Source organism: Chiloscyllium punctatum, unplaced genomic scaffold, assembly GCF_047496795.1.
Source record: "Chiloscyllium punctatum isolate Juve2018m unplaced genomic scaffold, sChiPun1.3 scaffold_743, whole genome shotgun sequence".
In the NCBI taxonomy this organism is placed as follows: Eukaryota; Metazoa; Chordata; class Chondrichthyes; order Orectolobiformes; family Hemiscylliidae; genus Chiloscyllium; species Chiloscyllium punctatum.
This window is the reverse complement of record NW_027310477.1, coordinates 30,343-49,831: the sequence shown is the minus strand read 5'-3', so window position 1 is coordinate 49,831 and position 19,489 is coordinate 30,343. Positions and strand designations below refer to the sequence as shown.

The window sequence follows — 19,489 nt, the reverse complement described above, 5'->3', positions numbered from 1 at the left end:
ACTCCTCCAGTATCCCGTGGTGCAACGCTTCCCCTTCCCCTACCGACCCGTAAAGGACGGGAGGACACCTCCTGAATCCCGACATGCACCGCCCTCTGCCTCCTCCAGAATGAGGAGGAATCCCGCGCTGCCCCTTCTTCCCCCTAACGTCAGCGATCACACACAACACCAGGTTTTATCCTAACACATATATTTGGAAGGTTTTCGGAGCGCTGCCTCTTCGCCAGGCAGCTGATGATCAGCCAGAGGCGAAGGTGCCGGAGGAGTCCTCCAATATCCCGAGGTGCACCGCGTTTCCTCGCTTCTCCGCCCTCAGGTAAAGGTCGGGAGGACTCCTCCGGAATCCCGTGGTGCGTCGCGCCGCCCGGCCTTTCGCGGGCGGTCCTCCGATATCCCGACGTGCACCGCTTCCCTTCCTCCCCTTCCCTCACCCCACCCCTGGGCGGGCTCTCCTCCGCGATACCGAAAGGTGAACCGGTTTGACACGGAGTGAGGAGGGGCCGGTGGGTCAGAGAGAAAAAAAGAATGAGTCCTTCGGGAGCCTACGATATGACATGTGTGGGGTTTACTGGGCGTGTATTGACCGGACGATCGACGGTTTAACGGCCCCGCGCTGTGAGGCGGCCATCTCTGTGCGGGGCAAACCGCTCCGCGGCCCGCGGGCGGCGCCGTCGCCATGTTTGTGCGGGTCAGCCCGTCCCGTCTCCTGTTTTCCGCGCACCGCGAGGGCGTTCCCACCGGCGGCCATCTTACTGCGGGGCACCTCTGTCTCCCGCTTTCCCTCGACAGGGCGGGCTGGTGGGCGTGGCGGCCATCTTGGTGCGGGGCTTGCTCCCCTTCCGGTCGCCCCCCGGAACGAAGGGCGGTCAGCTTCGTTGCGGAAGGAAGTGGGGGCGCGGCGCGGCCATCTTTGTGCGGGGCGCCCCTTCGCCTCTGGACTCGGCGGCCGTGGACGCTGGGCGGGGGGGCGGCCATCTTTGTGCGGGGCAAGAGGTGGAAGGGAGGCGTGTGTCCTGTCCAGACAGAGAGAGAGAGAGTGAATGAAACAGGCGGGAAGGAGAGAGAGAAGAAGCGAGAGAGTGAGACAGAGAGGGAGAGAGTGAGAGAGAGAAGGGGAGATTGAAGGTTTAAAGGTGTTAGAGGACAGAGTGGGGCTGGTGAGTATGGACAGAGACACTGCTCTCTCCCTCCTTCCCTCCCCCTTCCACATTCATGTCTTCCCTTCTCCCCTCCCCTCCCCTCCCCTCCCCTCCCCTCCCCCAATTGATCCCCTCCCCCGGTACCCTCCGCCCTTTAACCCAAACCCAGCCAGCATCTCCCCCCCCCCAACCAGCACCGCAAGCGTCCCGACCTTTCTCGTCCTTCATCTCCTTCCACGTTCCCTCCATCCTTTAACCAATCCTCCCCCCTCACTTTCTCTTCCCCCCCCCCTCCCCAACTCCTCGTCCTCCTCCAAAGACCCTCGAGGGCGGGGGGTGCAAAAAACCGCATCCGGCAGGATTTCCGTGGCAACGGAGGAGATGAGTGGCTCGGGGAGCCGATGTTATCTTGATTGGAGGGGGGGTGGGAGGGGGCGTGTGTGGGTGGCGGGCACGGTGGGTGGCCCGGATGTACGCCGCGTGTAGGGTGAGGGAGGGGGCGGCTGGATTTGGACATGGGCAGGCAGGAAAAGGCGCCGACGCGGGCCATTAGCGCCGCCTCGGGCTGGATGGCTTCGGGCTATCCCCCGTGGTTGACATATCTCCCTCTCTCAGCAGACGCGGGGCGCCGAGGAGGTCCTGACCCTTCATCCCCGGGCCATGAGGTGCCCTCTACTCAGACCTGCGACGGCGGAGGCGTGAGACTTGTCGACGGACACCGCCCATCCCGAATCTCCTCCCTCCTTGGCCGAGGGGTGCCTCGGTTCTGGGAGGGGTGGCGGAGGCGGGGGGGGTGGTTCCTGTGTGCCATGGGCGATTCCCAGCTGGTGCGGACACCCATCCCGGTGCCCGCCTACTTCAAGCGGGCGGAGGAGTCCTTCTCGCTGAAGAGGCGGGGGCGTCCCGCGTCCCAGAACCTGACCCCCCGGCCGCCGGTGAAGACGGCCCTGCCCCTCAGCCGGGTCTTCCCCTCCCGACGGCAGCAGGCCTGGAGTCACCCGCGGCCCCAGAGTGTCTCCAGCAAGGAGCCCGCACCCCGGCGTCTGAGCAGCAGGGTCTACGACGAGAGCAAGGAGGAGCCCTACTTTGAGCAGTGCTTCCAGAAGATCAGCAAATTGGGGCATGGCTCGTTCGGCGAAGTGTTCAAGGTAACCTCGTGAGTGAGGGGGTGGGGATTTGTTCTCCTGCAGGCTAAGGATCGCAATTCGAGTTTACGTAAGATTATATGGAGTGGCATTTCCTTGGATAGGCCCATCCAAGGGGCGGGGAGAGCATGTGGCAATTTAACCCTCTCAGAGGAGACTGGCGGCTCAGTGGTAAGCACTGCTGCCTCACGGCGCCCGGGTTGGATCCCACCGTCGGGCGACCGTCTGCGTGGAGTTTGAACGTTCCCTCTTGCGTGGGGTTTGCCTCCCACGATCCAAAGGTGGGCAGGCGAGGCGTGCTAAATTGCCCCGTCGTGTTCGGTGGTGGGGGGGGGGGTGTGTACGTGAGGTGGGTCAGTCGGGGATAAACGTGGAATAATCGGGAATGGGTCGGTGTGGACTTGTTGGGCCGAGTGGCCTGTTTTCCGCGCTCTTAGGGAACCGAGGAGCAGGATGGTGGCTTTCCACTACCTCTACGAAATCACGAGGGGGAAGACGGAGAGTGTGACTGGCTTTTCTCGAGGGCGAAGGGAGTCGAGAAGGAGACAGGCATATCCTTGAAGGGAGAGGCCGGGGGGGGGCGTGTGTGGAATGAGCTGCCAGAGGAAGTGGTGGAGGCTGGGTCAGTGACGACAGGCATCTAGATGGGGGAGAGGAAGGGTTTCGAGAGACAGGGGCCAAGTGCTGACAAATGGAATTAGACGAGGGTAGGATATCAGGGCAAGCACAGACTGGGACTGGTGACTGGTGACTGGTGTGTCTCAATTGTCTCTCTCTCTCTCAGGGAGATATCTGTACACTGACTGGTGTCTCTCAGTCCCCCCTCTCTCTCTCTCAGGGAGACATCTGTACACTGACTGGTGTCTCTCCGTCCCCTCTCTCTCTCTCTCAGGGAGATATCTGTACACTGACTGGTGTCTCTCAGTCCCCTCTCTCTCTCAGGGAGATATCTGTACACTGACTGGTGTCTCTCCGTCCCCTCTCTCTCTCTCTCTCAGGGAGATATCTGTCCACTGACTGGGGTCTCTCAGTCCCCTCTCTCTCAGGGAGATATCTGTACACTGACTGGTGTCTCTCCGTCCCCTCTCTCTCTCTCTCAGGGAGATATCTGTACACTGACTGGTGTCTCTCCGTCCCCTCTCTCTCTCTCTCTCAGGGAGATATCTGTACACTGACTGGTGTCTCTCCGTCCCCCCTCTCTCTCTCTCAGGGAGATATCTGTACACTGACTGGTGTCTCTCCGTCCCCTCTCTCTCTCTCTCTCAGGGAGATATCTGTACACTGACTGGTGTCTCTCAGTCCCCTCTCTCTCTCAGGGAGATATCTGTACACTGACTGGTGTCTCTCAGTCCCCTCTCTCTCTCTCTCTCAGGGAGATATCTGTCCACTGACTGGGGTCTCTCCGTCCCCTCTCTCTCTCAGGGAGATATCTGTACACTGACTGGTGTGTCTCAATTGTCTCTCTCTCTCTCAGGGAGATATCTGTACACTGACCGGTGTCTCTCCGTCCCCTCTCTCTCACTCTCAGGGAGATATCTGTACACTGACTGGTGTCTCTCCGTCCCCTCTCTCTCTCTCTCAGGGAGATATCTGTACACTGACTGGTGTCTCTCAGTCCCCTCTCTCTCTCTCTCTCAGGGAGATATCTGTCCACTGACTGGGGTCTCTCCGTCCCCTCTCTCTCTCAGGGAGATATCTGTACACTGACTGGTGTCTCTCAGTCCCCTCTCTCTCTCTCTCAGGGAGATATCTGTACACTGACTGGTGTCTCTCAGTCCCCTCTCTCTCTCAGGGAGATATCTGTACACTGACTGGTGTCTCTCAGTCCCCCCTCTCTCTCTCTCAGGGAGATATCTGTACACTGACTGGTGTCTCTCAGTCCCCTCTCTCTCTCTCTCTCTCAGGGAGATATCTGAACACTGACTGGGGTCTCTCCGTCCCCTCTCTCTCTCAGGGAGATATCTGTACACTGACTGGTGTCTCTCAGTCCCCTCTCTCTCTCTCTCAGGGAGATATCTGTACACTGACTGGTGTCTCTCAGTCCCCTCTCTCTCTCAGGGAGATATCTGTACACTGACTGGTGTCTCTCAGTCCCCCCTCTCTCTCTCTCAGGGAGATATCTGTACACTGACTGGTGTCTCTCAGTCCCCTCTCTCAGGGAGATATCTGTACACTGACTGGTGTCTCTCAGTCCCCCCTCTCTCTCTCTCAGGGAGATATCTGTACACTGACTGGTGTCTCTCAGTCCCCCCTCTCTCTCTCTCAGGGAGATATCTGTACACTGACTGGTGTCTCTCAGTCCCCTCTCTCTCTCTCTCAGGGAGATATCTGTACACTGACTGGTGTCTCTCAGTCCCCTCTCTCTCTCTCTCAGGGAGATATCTGTACACTGACTGGTGTCTCTCAGTCCCCTCTCTCTCTCTCTCAGGGAGATATCTGTACACTGACTGGTGTCTCTCAGTCCCCTCTCTCTCTCTCTCAGGGAGATATCTGTACACTGACTGGTGTCTCTCAGTCCCCTCTCTCTCAGGGAGATATCTGTACACTGACTGGTGTCTCTCAGTCCCCCCTCTCTCTCTCAGGGAGATATCTGTACACTGACTGGTGTCTCTCAGTCCCCCCTCTCTCTCTCAGGGAGATATCTGTACACTGACTGGTGTCTCTCAGTCCCCTCTCTCTCAGGGAGATATCTGTACACTGACTGGTGTCTCTCAGTCCCCTCTCTCTCAGGGAGATATCTGTACACTGACTGGGGTCTCTCAGTCCCCTCTCTCTCTCTCAGGGAGATATCTGTACACTGACTGGTGTCTCTCAGTCCCCTCTCTCTCAGGGAGATATCTGTACACTGACTGGTGTCTCTCAGTCCCCCCTCTCTCTCAGGGAGATATCTGTACACTGACTGGTGTCTCTCAGTCCCCTCTCTCTCTCTCAGGGAGATATCTGTACACTGACTGGTGTCTCTCAGTCCCCCCTCTCTCTCTCAGGGAGATATCTGTACACTGACTGGTGTCTCTCAGTCCCCCCTCTCTCTCTCAGGGAGATATCTGTACACTGACTGGGGTCTCTCTCTCTGGAGCTGGAATTCGGGGAATGGGGCGGGGTGGGAATGGAGGGAGTCGGAATTGGGGGAAGGGGTTTGAGGGAATGCTGGAGGCGTTCGATCTCTCCCTCCTTTCTCTGGCCCCCCTATCCCGTCCCCAGGTCCGCAGCAAGGAAGATGGCCGCCTGTACGCGGTGAAGTGCTCGATGGAGCTGTTCCGGGGCGAGTCGGACCGGGCGCGGAAGCTGGCGGAGGCCCGCAAGCACGAGGCGCTCGGTGCCCACGCCAACCTGGTGGGCTTCGTGCGGGCCTGGGAGGAGCGGCGGCGGCTCTACATCCAGACGGAGCTGTGCGAGGGCGGCAGCCTGCAGGAGGAGGCCGAGACCCGGGGCGGGCCCTTCCCCGAGGCCCAGGTCTGGGCCATCCTCCACGACCTGGCCTCGGCGCTGGGCCACCTGCACCGCCAGCGGCTGGCCCACCTGGACGTCAAGCCCGCCAACGCCTTCCTGACAGCCGGGGGGCGCCACTGCAAGCTGGGGGACTTTGGCCTCCTGCTGGAGCTGGACGGGGCGCCGGCCGGGGAGGCGCAGGAGGGGGACCCTGTTTACATGGCACCCGAGCTGCTGGACGGGGTCTACAGCACTGCCGCGGACGTCTTCAGGTAACCCCGGGGGGGTTCCCCCCCCCTCCCTCTGAGGGACCGGGGTGGGTCAGATACACTGTCCTTTCCCCCCTCTCTCTCTCTGGGACCGGGGTGTGTTAGATACACTGTCCTTTCCCCCCTCTCTCTCACTGGGACCGGGGTGTGTTAGATACACTGTCCTTTCCCCTCTCTCTCTCTGGGACCGGGGTGTGTTAGATACACTGTCCTTTCCCCCCTCTCTCTCTCTCTGGGACCGGGGTGTGTTAGATACACTGTCCTTTCCCCTCTCTCTGGGACCGGGGTGTGTTAGATACACTGTCCTTTCCCCTCTCTCTGGGACCGGGGTGTGTTAGATACACTGTCCTTTCCCCCCCCTCTCTCTGGGACCGGGGTGTGTTAGATACACTGTCCTTTCCCCCCTCTCTCTGGGACCGGGGTGTGTTAGATACACTGTCCTTTCCCCCCCTCTCTCTCTGGGACCGGGGTGTGTTAGATACACTGTCCTTTCCCCCCTCTCTCTCTCTCTGGGACCGGGGTGTGTTAGATACACTGTCCTTTCCCCCCCCTCTCTCTGGGACCGGGGTGTGTTAGATACACTGTCCTTTCCCCTCTCTCTGGGACTGGGGTGTGTTAGATACACTGTCCTTTCCCCCCCCCTCTCTCTGGGACCGGGGTGTGTTAGATACACTGTCCTTTCCCCCTCTCTCTCTCTCGGACCGGGGTGTGTTAGATACACTGTCCTTTCCCCCTCTCTCTCTCTGGGACCGGGGTGTGTTAGATACACTGTCCTTTCCCCTCTCTCTCTGGGACCGGGGTGTGTTAGATACACTGTCCTTTCCCCCCCCTCTCTCTCTGGGACTGGGGTGTGTTAGATACACTGTCCTTTCCCCTCTCTCTCTGGGACCGGGGTGTGTTAGATACACTGTCCTTTCCCCCCCTCTCTCTCTCTGGGACCGGGGTGTGTTAGATACACTGTCCTTTCCCCCTCTCTCTCTCTGGGACCGGGGTGTGTTAGATACACTGTCCTTTCCCCCCTCTCTCTCTGGGACCGGGGTGTGTTAGATACACTGTCCTTTCCCCTCTCTCTCTGGGACCGGGGTGTGTTAGATACACTGTCCTTTCCCCCCCCTCTCTCTGGGACCGGGGTGTGTTAGATACACTGTCCTTTCCCCTCTCTCTGGGACTGGGGTGTGTTAGATACACTGTCCTTTCCCCCCCCCTCTCTCTGGGACCGGGGTGTGTTAGATACACTGTCCTTTCCCCCTCTCTCTCTCTCGGACCGGGGTGTGTTAGATACACTGTCCTTTCCCCCTCTCTCTCTCTGGGACCGGGGTGTGTTAGATACACTGTCCTTTCCCCTCTCTCTCTGGGACCGGGGTGTGTTAGATACACTGTCCTTTCCCCCCCCTCTCTCTCTGGGACTGGGGTGTGTTAGATACACTGTCCTTTCCCCTCTCTCTCTGGGACCGGGGTGTGTTAGATACACTGTCCTTTCCCCCCCTCTCTCTCTCTGGGACCGGGGTGTGTAAGATACACTGTCCTTTCCCCCCCCTCTCTCTCTGGGACCGGGGTGTGTTAGATACACTGTCCTTTCCCCTCTCTCTCTGGGACCGGGGTGTGTTAGATACACTGTCCTTTCCCCCCCCTCTCTCTCTGGGACTGGGGTGTGTTAGATACACTGTCCTTTCCCCTCTCTCTCTGGGACCGGGGTGTGTTAGATACACTGTCCTTTCCCCCCTCTCTCTCTCTGGGACCGGGGTGTATTAGATACACTGTCCTTTCCCCCCTCTCTCTCTGGGACCGGGGTGTGTTAGATACACTGTCCTTTCCCCTCTCTCTCTGGGACCGGGGTGTGTTAGATACACTGTCCTTTCCCCTCTCTCTCTGGGACCGGGGTGTGTTAGATACACTGTCCTTTCCCCTCTCTCTCTGGGACCGGGGTGTGTTAGATACACTGTCCTTTCCCCTCTCTCTCTGGGACCGGGGTGTGTTAGATACACTGTCCTTTCCCCCCTCTCTCTCTGGGACCGGGGTGTGTTAGATACACTGTCCTTTCCCCTCTCTCTCTCTGGGACCGGAGTGTGTTAGATACACTGTCCTTTCCCCTCTCTCTCTGGGACCGGGGTGTGTTAGATACACTGTCCTTTCCCCCCCTCTCTCTCTCTCTGGGACCGGGGTGTGTTAGATACACTGTCCTTTCCCCCTCTCTCTCTCTCTGGGATCGGGGTGTGTTAGATACACTGTCCTTTCCCCCCTCTCTCTCTGGGACCGGGGTGTGTTAGATACACTGTCCTTTCCCCCCCTCTCTCTCTGGGACCGGGGTGTGTTAGATACACTGTCCTTTCCCCCCTCTCTCTCTCTCTGGGACCGGGGTGTGTTAGATACACTGTCCTTTCCCCCTCTCTCTCTCTCTGGGATCGGGGTGTGTTAGATACACTGTCCTTTCCCCCCCTTCCTCTCTCTGGGACCGGGGTGTGTTAGATACACTGTCCTTTTCCCCCTCTCTCTCTCTGGGACCGGGGTGTGTTAGATACACTGTCCTTTCCCCCCCGCCCTCTCTCTCTGGGACCGGGGTGTGTTAGATACACTGTCCTTTCCCCCCCTCTCTCTCTGGGACCGGGGTGTGTTAGATACACTGTCCTTTCCCCCTTTCTCTCTCTGGGACCGGGGTGTGTTAGATACACTGTCCTTTCCCCCCCCTCTCTCTCTCTGGGACCAGGGTGTGTTAGATACACTGTCCTTTCCCCCCCCTCTCTCTCTGGGACCGGGGTGTGTTAGATACACTGTCTTTTCCCCCTCTCTCTCTCTGGGACCGGGGTGTGTTCGATACACTGTCCTTTCCCCCCTCTCTCTCTGGGACCGGGGTGTGTTAGATACACTGTCCTTTCCCCCTCTCTCTCTGGGACCGGGGTGTGTTAGATACACTGTCCTTTCCCCTCTCTCTCTGGGACCGGGGTGTGTTAGATACATTGTCCTTTCCCCCCTCTCTCTCTGGGACCGGGGTGTGTTAGATACACTGTCCTTTCCCCCCTCTCTCTCTCTGGGACTGGGGTGTGTTAGATACACTGTCCTTTTCCCCCCCCTCTCTCTCTCTGGGACCAGGGTGTGATAGATACACTGTCCTTTACCCCCCTCTCTCTGGGACCGGGGTGTGATAGATACACTGTCCTTTACCCCCCTCTATCTGGGACCGGGGTGTGTTAGATACACTGTCCTTTCCCCCCTCTCTCTCTGGGACCGGGGTGTGTTAGATACACTGTCCTTTCCCCCCCTCTCTCTCTCTCTGGGACCGGGGTGTGTTAGATACACTGTCCTTTCCCCCTCTCTCTCTCTGGGACCGGGGTGTGTTAGATACACTGTCCTTTACCCCCCTCTCTCTGGGACCGGGGTGTGATAGATACACTGTCCTTTACCCCCCTCTATCTGGGACCGGGGTGTGTTAGATACACTGTCCTTTCCCCCCCTCTCTCTCTCTGGGACCGGGGTGTGTTAGATACACTGTCCTTTTCCCCCCCCTCTCTCTCTCTGGGACCGGGGTGTGTTAGATACACTGTCCTTTTCCCCCCCCTCTCTCTCTGGGACCGGGGTGTGTTAGATACACTGTCCTTTCCCCCCCTCTCTCTCTCTGGGACCGGGGTGTGTTAGATACACTGTCCTTTTCCCCCCCCTCTCTCTCTGGGACCAGGGTGTGATAGATACACTGTCCTTTACCCCCCTCTCTCTGGGACCGGGGTGTGATAGATACACTGTCCTTTACCCCCCTCTATCTGGGACCGGGGTGTGTTAGATACACTGTCCTTTCCCCCCCTTCCTCTCTCTGGGACCGGGGTGTGTTAGATACACTGTCCTTTCCCCCCTCTCTCTCTGGGACCGGGGTGTGTTAGATACACTGTCCTTTCCCCTCTCTCTCTCTGGGACCGGGGTGTGTTAGATACACTGTCCTTTCCCCTCTCTCTGTGGGACCGGGGTGTGTTAGATACACTGTCCTTTCCCCCCCCCTCTCTCTCTCTCTCTGGGACCGGGGTGTGTTAGATACACTGTCCTTTCCCCCCTCTCTCTCTCTCTCTGGGACCGGGGTGTGTTAGATACACTGTCCTTTCCCCCCTCTCTCTCTGGGACTGGGGAGTATTAGATACACTGTCCTTTTCCCCCTCTCTCTGGGACCGGGGTGTGTTAGATACACTGTCCTTTCCCCCCTCTCTCTGGGACCGGGGTGTGTTAGATACACTGTCCTTTCCCCCCCCCTCTCTCTCTGGGACCGGGGTGTGTTAGATACACTGTCCTTTCCCCCCTCTCTCTCTCGGACCGGGGTGTGTTAGATACACTGTCCTTTCCCCCCCGCCCTCTCTCTCTGGGACCGGGGTGTGTTAGATACACTGTCCTTTCCCCCCCGCCCTCTCTCTCTGGGACCGGGGTGTGTTAGATACACTGTCCTTTCCCCCCTCTCTCTCTGGGATCGGGGTGTGTTAGATACACTGTCCTTTCCCCCCTCTCTCTCTCTGGGACTGGGGTGTGTTAGATACACTGTCCTTTCCCCCCTCTCTCTCTGGGACCGGGGTGTGTTAGATACACTGTCCTTTCCTCTCTCTCTCTGGGACCGGGGTGTGTTAGATACACTGTCCTTTCCCCCTTTCTCTCTCTGGGACCTTTCACCCCCGCCCTCTCTCTCTGGGACCGGGGTGTGTTAGATACACTGTCCTTTCCCCCCCGCCCTCTCTCTCTGGGACCGGGGTGTGTTAGATACACTGTCCTTTCCCCCCTCTCTCTCTGGGATCGGGGTGTGTTAGATACACTGTCCTTTCCCCCCTCTCTCTCTCTGGGACTGGGGTGTGTTAGATACACTGTCCTTTCCCCCCTCTCTCTCTGGGACCGGGGTGTGTTAGATACACTGTCCTTTCCCCCCTCTCTCTCTGGGACCGGGGTGTGTTAGATACACTGTCCTTTACCCCCCTCTCTCTGGGACCGGGGTGTGTTAGATACACTGTCCTTTCCCCCCTCTCTCTCTGGGACCGGGGTGTGTTAGATACACTGTCCTTTCCTCTCTCTCTCTGGGACCGGGGTGTGTTAGATACACTGTCCTTTCCCCCCTCTCTCTCTCTCTCTCTGGGACCGGGGTGTGTTAGATACACTGTCCTTTCCCCCCTCTCTCTCTCTCTGGGACCGGGCTGTGTTAGATACACTGTCCTTTCCCCTCTCTCTCTGGGACCGGGGTGTGTTAGATACACTGTCCTTTCCCCCCTCTCTCTCTCTCTCTGGGACCGGGGTGTGTTAGATACACTGTCCTTTCCCCCCTCTCTCTGGGACCGGGGTGTGTTAGATACACTGTCCTTTCCCCCCCTCTCTCTGGGACCGGGGTGTGTCAGATACACTGTCCTTTCCCCCGCTCTCTCTCTGGGACCGGGGTGTGTTAGATACACTGTCCTTTCCCCCCTCTCTCTCTCTGGGACCGGGGTGTGTTAGATACACTGTCCTTTCCCCCCTCTCTCTCTCTGGGACCGGGGTGTGTTAGATACACTGTCCTTTTCCCCCCCCTCTCTCTCTGGGACCGGGGTGTGTTAGATACACTGTCCTTTCCCCCTCTCTCTCTCTCTGGGACCGGGGTGTGTTAGATACACTGTCCTTTCCCCCCCTTCCTCTCTCTGGGACCGGGGTGTGTTAGATACACTGTCCTTTTCCCCCTCTCTCTGGGACCGGGGTGTGTTAGATACACTGTCCTTTCCCCCCTCTCTCTCTCTCTGGGACCGGGGTATGTTAGATACACTGTCCTTTCCCCCCTCTCTCTCTCTCTGGGACCGGGGTGTGTTAGATACACTGTCCTTTCACCCCCTCTCTCTCTGGGACCGGGGTGTGTTAGATACACTGTCCTTTCCCCCTCTCTCTCTCTGGGACCGGGGTGTGTTAGATACACTGTCCTTTCACCCCTCTCTCTCTCTGGGACCGGGGTGTGTTAGATACACTGTCTTTTCCCCCTCTCTCTCTCTGGGACCGGGGTGTGTTAGATACACTGTCCTTTCCCCCCCGCCCTCTCTCTCTGGGACCGGGGTGTGTTAGATACACTGTCCTTTCCCCCCCTCTCTCTCTGGGACCAGGGTGTGTTAGATACACTGTCCTTTCCCCCTTTCTCTCTCTGGGACCGGGGTGTGTTAGATACACTGTCCTTTCCCCCCCCTCTCTCTCTCTGGGACCAGGGTGTGTTAGATACACTGTCCTTTCCCCCCTCTCTCTCTCTGGGACTGGGGTGTGTTAGATACACTGTCCTTTTCCCCCCCCCTCTCTCTCTGGGACCAGGGTGTGATAGATACACTGTCCTTTACCCCCCTCTCTCTGGGACCGGGGTGTGATAGATACACTGTCCTTTCCCCTCTCTCTCTCTCTGGGACCGGGGTGTGTTAGATACACTGTCCTTTCCCCCCTCTCTCTCTCTGGGACCGGGGTGTGTTAGATACACTGTCCTTTCCCCCCTCTCTCTCTCTCTGGGACCGGGGTGTGTTAGATACACTGTCCTTTCCCCTCTCTCTCTCTCTCTGGGACCGGGGTGTGTTAGATACACTGTCCTTTCCCCCCTCTCTTTCTGGGACCGGGGTGTGTTAGATACACTGTCCTTTCCCACCTCTCTCTCTGGGACCGGGGTGTGTTAGATACACTGTCCTTTCCCCCCTCTCTCTCTCTGGGACTGGGGTGTGTTAGATACACTGTCCTTTCCCCCCTCTCTCTGGGACCGGGGTGTGTTAGATACACTGTCCTTTCCCCCCTCTCTCTCTCTCTGGGACCGGGGTGTGTTAGATACACTGTCCTTTCCCCCCTCTCTCTCTCTGGGACCGGGGTGTGTTAGATACACTGTCCTTTCCCCCCTCTCTCTCTGGGACCGGGGAGTGTTAGATACACTGTCCTTTCCCCCCCTCTCTCTCTGGGACCGGGGTGTGTTAGATACACTGTCCTTTCCGCCCTCTCTCTCTCTGGGACCGGGGTGTGTTAGATACACTGTCCTTTCCGCCCTCTCTCTCTCTGGGACCGGGGTGTGTTAGATACACTGTCCTTTCCCCCCTCTCTCTCTGGGACCGGGGTGTGTTAGATACACTGTCCTTTCCCCTCTCTCTCTCTGGGACCGGGGTGTGTTAGATACACTGTCCTTTCCCCCCTCTCTCTCTGGGACCGGGGTGTGTTAGATACACTGTCCTTTCCCCCCCTTCCTCTCTCTGGGACCGGGGTGTGTTAGATACACTGTCCGTCCCCCCCCCCCCCCCCCCTCTCTCTGGGACGGGGGTGTGTTAGATACACTGTCCTTTCCCCCCTCTCTCTCTCTCTGGGACCGGGGTGTGTTAGATACACTGTCCTTTCCCCTCTCTCTCTCTCTCTGGGACCGGGGTGTGTTAGATACACTGTCCTTTCCCCCCTCCCTCTCTGGGACCGGGGTGTGTTAGATACACTGTCCTTTCCCCCCTCCCTCTCTGGGACCGGGGTGTGTTAGATACACTGTCCTTTCCCCCCCCCCTCTCTCTGGGACCGGGGTGTGTTAGATACACTGTCCTTTCCCCCCTCTCTCTGGGACCGGGGTGTGTTAGATACACTGTCCTTTCCCCCCTCTCTCTCTGGGACCGGGGTGTGTTAGATACACTGTCCTTTCCCCCCTCTCTCTCTCTCTGGGACCGGGGTGTGTTAGATACACTGTCCTTTCCCCCCTCTCTCTCTCAGGGACCGGGGTGTGTTAGATACACTGTCCTTTCCCCCTCTCTCTCTCTCTGGGACCGGGGTGTGTTTGATACACTGTCCTTTCCCCGCTCTCACTCTGGGACCGGGGTGTGTTAGATACACTGTCCTTTCCCCCTCTCTCTCTCTCTGGGACCGGGGTGTGTTAGATACACTGTCCTTTCCCCCTCTCTCTCTCTCTGGGACCGGGGTGTGTTAGATACACTGTCCTTTCCCCCCTCTCTCTGGGACCGGGGTGTGTTAGATACACTGTCCTTTCCCCCCTCTCTCTCTGGGACCGGGGTGTGTTAGATACACTGTCCTTTCCCCCCTCTCTCTCTCTCTGGGACCGGGGTGCGTTAGATACACTGTCCTTTCCCCCCTCTCTCTCTCAGGGACCGGGGTGTGTTAGATACACTGTCCTTTCCCCCCTCTCTCTCTCTGGGACCGGGGTGTGTTTGATACACTGTCCTTTCCCCCCTCTCTCTCTCTGGGACCGGGGTGTGTTAGATACACTGTCCTTTCCCCCCCCTCTCTCTGGGACCGGGGTGTGTTAGATACACTGTCCTTTCCCCCCCCCTCTCTCTGGGACCGGGGTGTGTTAGATACACTGTCCTTTCCCCTCTCTCTCTCTGGGACCGGGGTGTATTAGATACACTGTCCTTTCCCCCCCCTCTCTCTCTGGGACCGGGGTGTGTTAGATACACTGTCCTTTCCCCCCTCTCTCTCTGGGACCGGGGTGTGTTAGATACACTGTCCTTTCCCCCTCTCTCTCTCTGGGACCGGGGTGTGTTAGATACACTGTCCTTTCCCCCCCCTCTCTCTCTGGGACCGGGGTGTGTTAGATACACTGTCCTTTCCCCCCTCTCTCTCTGGGACCGGGGTGTGTTAGATACACTGTCCTTTCCCCTCTCTCTCTCTGGGACCGGAGTGTGTTAGATACACTGTCCTTTCCCCTCTCTCTCTGGGACCGGGGTGTGTTAGATACACTGTCCTTTCCCCCCCTCTCTCTCTCTCTGGGACCGGGGTGTGTTAGATACACTGTCCTTTCCCCCCTCTCTCTCTCTGGGACCGGGGTGTGTTAGATACACTGTCCTTTCCCCCCCTCTCTCTCTGGGACCGGGGTGTGTTAGATACACTGTCCTTTCCCCCCTCTCTCTCTGGGACCGGGGTGTGTTAGATACACTGTCCTTTCCCCTCTCTCTCTCTGGGACCGGGGTGTGTTAGATACACTGTCCTTTCCCCCCCTTCCTCTCTCTGGGACCGGGGTGTGTTAGATACACTGTCCTTTCCCCCCCCTCTCTCTGGGACCGGGGTGTGTTAGATACACTGTCCTTTCCCCCCCTCTCTCTGGGACCGGGGTGTGTCAGATACACTGTCCTTTCCCCCCTCTCTCTCTGGGACCGGGGTGTGTTAGATACACTGTCCTTTCCCCTCTCTCTCTCTGGGACCGGGGTGTGTTAGATACACTGTCCTTTCCCCCCTCTCTCTCTCTGGGACCGGGGTGTGTTAGATACACTGTCCTTTTCCCCCCCCTCTCTCTCTGGGACCGGGGTGTGTTAGATACACTGTCCTTTCCCCCACCTCTCTCTCTGGGACCGGGGTGTGTTAGATACACTGTCCTTTCCCCTCTCTCTCTCTGGGACCGGGGTGTGTTAGATACACTGTCCTTTCCCCCCCTTCCTCTCTCTGGGACCGGGGTGTGTTAGATACACTGTCCTTTCCCCCCTCTCTCTCTGGGACCGGGGTGTGTTAGATACACTGTCCTTTTCCCCCTCTCTCTGGGACCGGGGTGTGTTAGATACACTGTCCTTTCCCCCCCTCTCTCTCTCTGGGACCGGGGTGTGTTAGATACACTGTCCTTTCACCCCCTCTCTCTCTGGGACCGGGGTGTGTTAGATACACAGTCCTTTCCCCCCTCTCTCTCTCTGGGACCGGGGTGTGTTAGATACACTGTCCTTTCCCCCCCGCCCTCTCTCTCTGGGACCGGGGTGTGTTAGATACACTGTCCTTTCCCCCCCGCCCTCTCTCTCTGGGACCGGGGTGTGTTAGATACACTGTCCTTTCCCCCCCTCTCTCTCTCTGGGACCGGGGTGTGTTAGATACACTGTCCTTTCCCCCCCGCCCTCTCTCTCTGGGACCGGGGTGTGTTAGATACACTGTCCTTTCCCCCCTCTCTCTCTGGGACCGGGGTGTGTTAGATACACTGTCCTTTCCCCCCTCTCTCTCTGGGACCGGGGTGTGTTAGATACACTGTCCTTTCCCCCCCTCTCTCTCTGGGACCGGGGTGTGTTAGATACACTGTCCTTTCCCCCTTTCTCTCTCTGGGACCGGGGTGTGTTAGATACACTGTCCTTTCCCCCCCCTCTCTCTCTCTGGGACCAGGGTGTGTTAGATACACTGTCTTTTCCCCCCCCTCTCTCTCTGGGACCGGGGTGTGTTAGATACACTGTCCTTTCACCCCTCTCTCTCTCTGGGACCGGGGTGTGTTAGATACACTGTCCTTTCCCCCCCGCCCTCTCTCTCTGGGACCGGGGTGTGTTAGATACACTGTCCTTTCCCCCCTCTCTCTCTGGGACCGGGGTGTGTTAGATACACTGTCCTTTCCCCCCTCTCTCTCTCTGGGACTGGGGTGTGTTAGATACACTGTCCTTTTCCCCCCCCTCTCTCTCTGGGACCAGGGTGTGATAGATACACTGTCCTTTACCCCCCTCTCTCTGGGACCGGGGTGTGTTAGATACACTGTCCTTTCCCCCCCTCTCTCTCTCTCTGGGACCGGGGTGTGTTAGATACACTGTCCTTTCCCCCTCTCTCTCTGGGACCGGGGTGTGTTAGATACACTGTCCTTTACCCCCCTCTCTCTGGGACCGGGGTGTGATAGATACACTGTCCTTTACCCCCCTCTATCTGGGACCGGGGTGTGTTAGATACACTGTCCTTTCCCCCCCTCTCTCTCTCTGGGACCGGGGTGTGTTAGATACACTGTCCTTTTTCCCCCCCCTCTCTCTCTGGGACCGGGGTGTGTTAGATACACTGTCCTTTCCCCCCCTCTCTCTCTCTGGGACCGGGGTGTGTTAGATACACTGTCCTTTCCCCCCTCTCTCTCTCTCTGGGACCGGGGTGTGTTAGATACACTGTCCTTTCCCCCTCTCTCTCTCTCTGGGACCGGGGTGTGTTAGATACACTGTCCTTTCCACCCCCCTCTCTCTGGGACCGGGGTGTGTTAGATACACTGTCCTTTCCCCCCCCTCTCTCTGGGACCGGGGTGTGTTAGATACACTGTCCTTTCCCCCCCCTCTCTCTGGGACCGGGGTGTGTTAGATACACTGTCCTTTCCCCTCTCTCTCTCTGGGACCGGGGTGTATTAGATACACTGTCCTTTCCCCCCTCTCTCTGGGACCGGGGTGTGTTAGATACACTGTCCTTTCCCCCCCCTCTCTCTTTGGGCCCGGGGTGTGTTAGATACACTGTCCTTTCCCCCCTCTATCTCTCTCTGGGACCGGGGTGTGTTAGATACACTGTCCTTTCCCCCCTCTCTCTCTCTGGGACCGGGGTGTGTTAGATACACTGTCCTTTCCCCCTCTCTCTCTCTGGGACCGGGGTGTGTTAGATACACTGTCCTTTCCCCCCCCTCTCTCTCTGGGACCGGGGTGTATTAGATACACTGTCCTTTCCCCCCTCTCTCTCTGGGACCGGGGTGTGTTAGATACACTGTCCTTTCCCCTCTCTCTCTCTGGGACCGGAGTGTGTTAGATACACTGTCCTTTCCCCTCTCTCTCTGGGACCGGGGTGTGTTAGATACACTGTCCTTTCCCCCCCTCTCTCTCTCTCTGGGACCGGGGTGTGTTAGATACACTGTCCTTTCCCCCCTCTCTCTCTCTGGGACCGGGGTGTGTTAGATACACTGTCCTTTCCCCCCCTCTCTCTCTGGGACCGGGGTGTGTTAGATACACTGTCCTTTCCCCCCTCTCTCTCTGGGACCGGGGTGTGTTAGATACACTGTCCTTTCCCCCCTCTCTCTCTCTCGGACCGGGGTGTGTTAGATACACTGTCCTTTCCCCCTCTCTCTCTGGGACCGGGGTGTGTTAGATACACTGTCCTTTCCCCCCTCTCTCTCTGGGACCGGGGTGTGTTAGATACACTGTCCTTTCCCCCCTCTCTCTCTGGGACCGGGGTGTGTTAGATACACTGTCCTTTCCCCCCCCTCTCTCTCTGGGACCGGGGTGTGTTGGATACACTGTCCTTTCCCCTCTCTCTCTCTGGGACCGGGGTGTGTTAGATACACTGTCCTTTCCCCCCTCTCTCTCTGGGACCGGGGTGTGTTAGATACACTGTCCTTTCCCCTCTCTCTCTCTGGGACCGGGGTGTGTTAGATACACTGTCCTTTCCCCCCCTTCCTCTCTCTGGGACCGGGGTGTGTTAGATACACTGTCCTTTCCCCCCTCTCTCTGGGACCGGGGTGTGTTAGATACACTGTCCTTTCCCCCCCTCTCTCTGGGACCGGGGTGTGTCAGATACACTGTCCTTTCCCCCGCTCTCTCTCTCTCTGGGACCGGGGTGTGTTAGATACACTGTCCTTTCCCCTCTCTCTCTCTGGGACCGGGGTGTGTTAGATACACTGTCCTTTCCCCCCTCTCTCTCTCTGGGACCGGGGTGTGTTAGATACACTGTCCTTTCCCCTCTCTCTCTCTGGGACCGGGGTGTATTAGATACACTGTCCTTTCCCCCCTCTCTCTCTCTGGGACCGGGGTGTGTTAGATACATTGTCCTTTCCCCTCTCTCTCTCTGGGACCGGGGTGTGTTAGATACACTGTCCTTTCCCCCCCTCTCACTGGGACCGGGGTGTGTCAGATACACTGTCCTTTCCCCCGCTCTCTCTCTCTCTGGGACCGGGGTGTGTTAGATACACTGTCCTTTCCCCTCTCTCTCTCTGGGACCGGGGTGTGTTAGATACACTGTCCTTTCCCCCCTCTCTCTCTCTGGGACCGGGGTGTGTTAGATACACTGTCCTTTCCCCCCTCTCTCTCTCTGGGACCGGGGTGTGTTAGATACACTGTCCTTTTCCCCCCCCTCTCTCTCTGGGACCGGGGTGTGTTAGATACACTGTCCTTTCCCCCACCTCTCTCTCTGGGACCGGGGTGTGTTAGATACACTGTCCTTTCCCCCCCCTCTCTCTCTCTGGGACCGGGGTGTGTTAGATACACTGTCCTTTCCCCCCTCTCTCTCTCTCTGGGACCGGGGTGTGTTAGATACACTGTCCTTTCCCCCTCTCTCTCTCTCTGGGATCGGGGTGTGTTAGATACACTGTCCTTTCCCCCCCTTCCTCTCTCTGGGACCGGGGTGTGTTAGATACACTGTCCTTTTCCCCCTCTCTCTGGGACCGGGGTGTGTTAGATACACTGTCCTTTCCCCCCCTCTCTCTCTCTGGGACCGGGGTATGTTAGATACACTGTCCTTTCCCCCCTCTCTCTCTCTCTGGGACCGGGGTGTGTTAGATACACTGTCCTTTCCCCCCCGCCCTCTCTCTCTGGGACCGGGGTGTGTTAGATACACTGTCCTTTCCCCCCCTCTCTCTCTGGGACCGGGGTGTGTTAGATACACTGTCCTTTCCCCCTTTCTTTCTCTGGGACCGGGGTGTGTTAGATACACTGTCCTTTCCCCCCCCTCTCTCTCTCTGGGACCAGGGTGTGTTAGATACACTGTCCTTTCCCCCCCCTCTCTCTCTGGGACCGGGGTGTGTTAGATACACTGTCTTTTCCCCCTCTCTCTCTCTGGGACCGGGGTGTGTTCGATACACTGTCCTTTCCCCCCTCTCTCTCTGGGACCGGGGTGTGTT

The 19,489-nt window shown here is 58.0% G+C and overlaps 1 protein-coding gene across 1 annotated transcript in view; it reads left to right on the top strand.

The window, feature by feature from the left end:
* Positions 1 to 8: 8 nt before the first annotated feature.
* Positions 9 to 19,489, top strand: part of pkmyt1 (protein kinase, membrane associated tyrosine/threonine 1) — a gene marked incomplete at its 3' end in the record, with an annotated part of 42,935 nt that continues 23,454 nt past the window's right edge. Inside the window, exons 1-3 of the mRNA XM_072567640.1 lie at positions 9 to 316; positions 1,758 to 2,287; positions 5,486 to 5,985. Coding sequence (XP_072423741.1) covers positions 235 to 316; positions 1,758 to 2,287; positions 5,486 to 5,985 — 1,112 coding nt within the window. The remainder of the gene's footprint in view (positions 317 to 1,757; positions 2,288 to 5,485; positions 5,986 to 19,489) is intronic.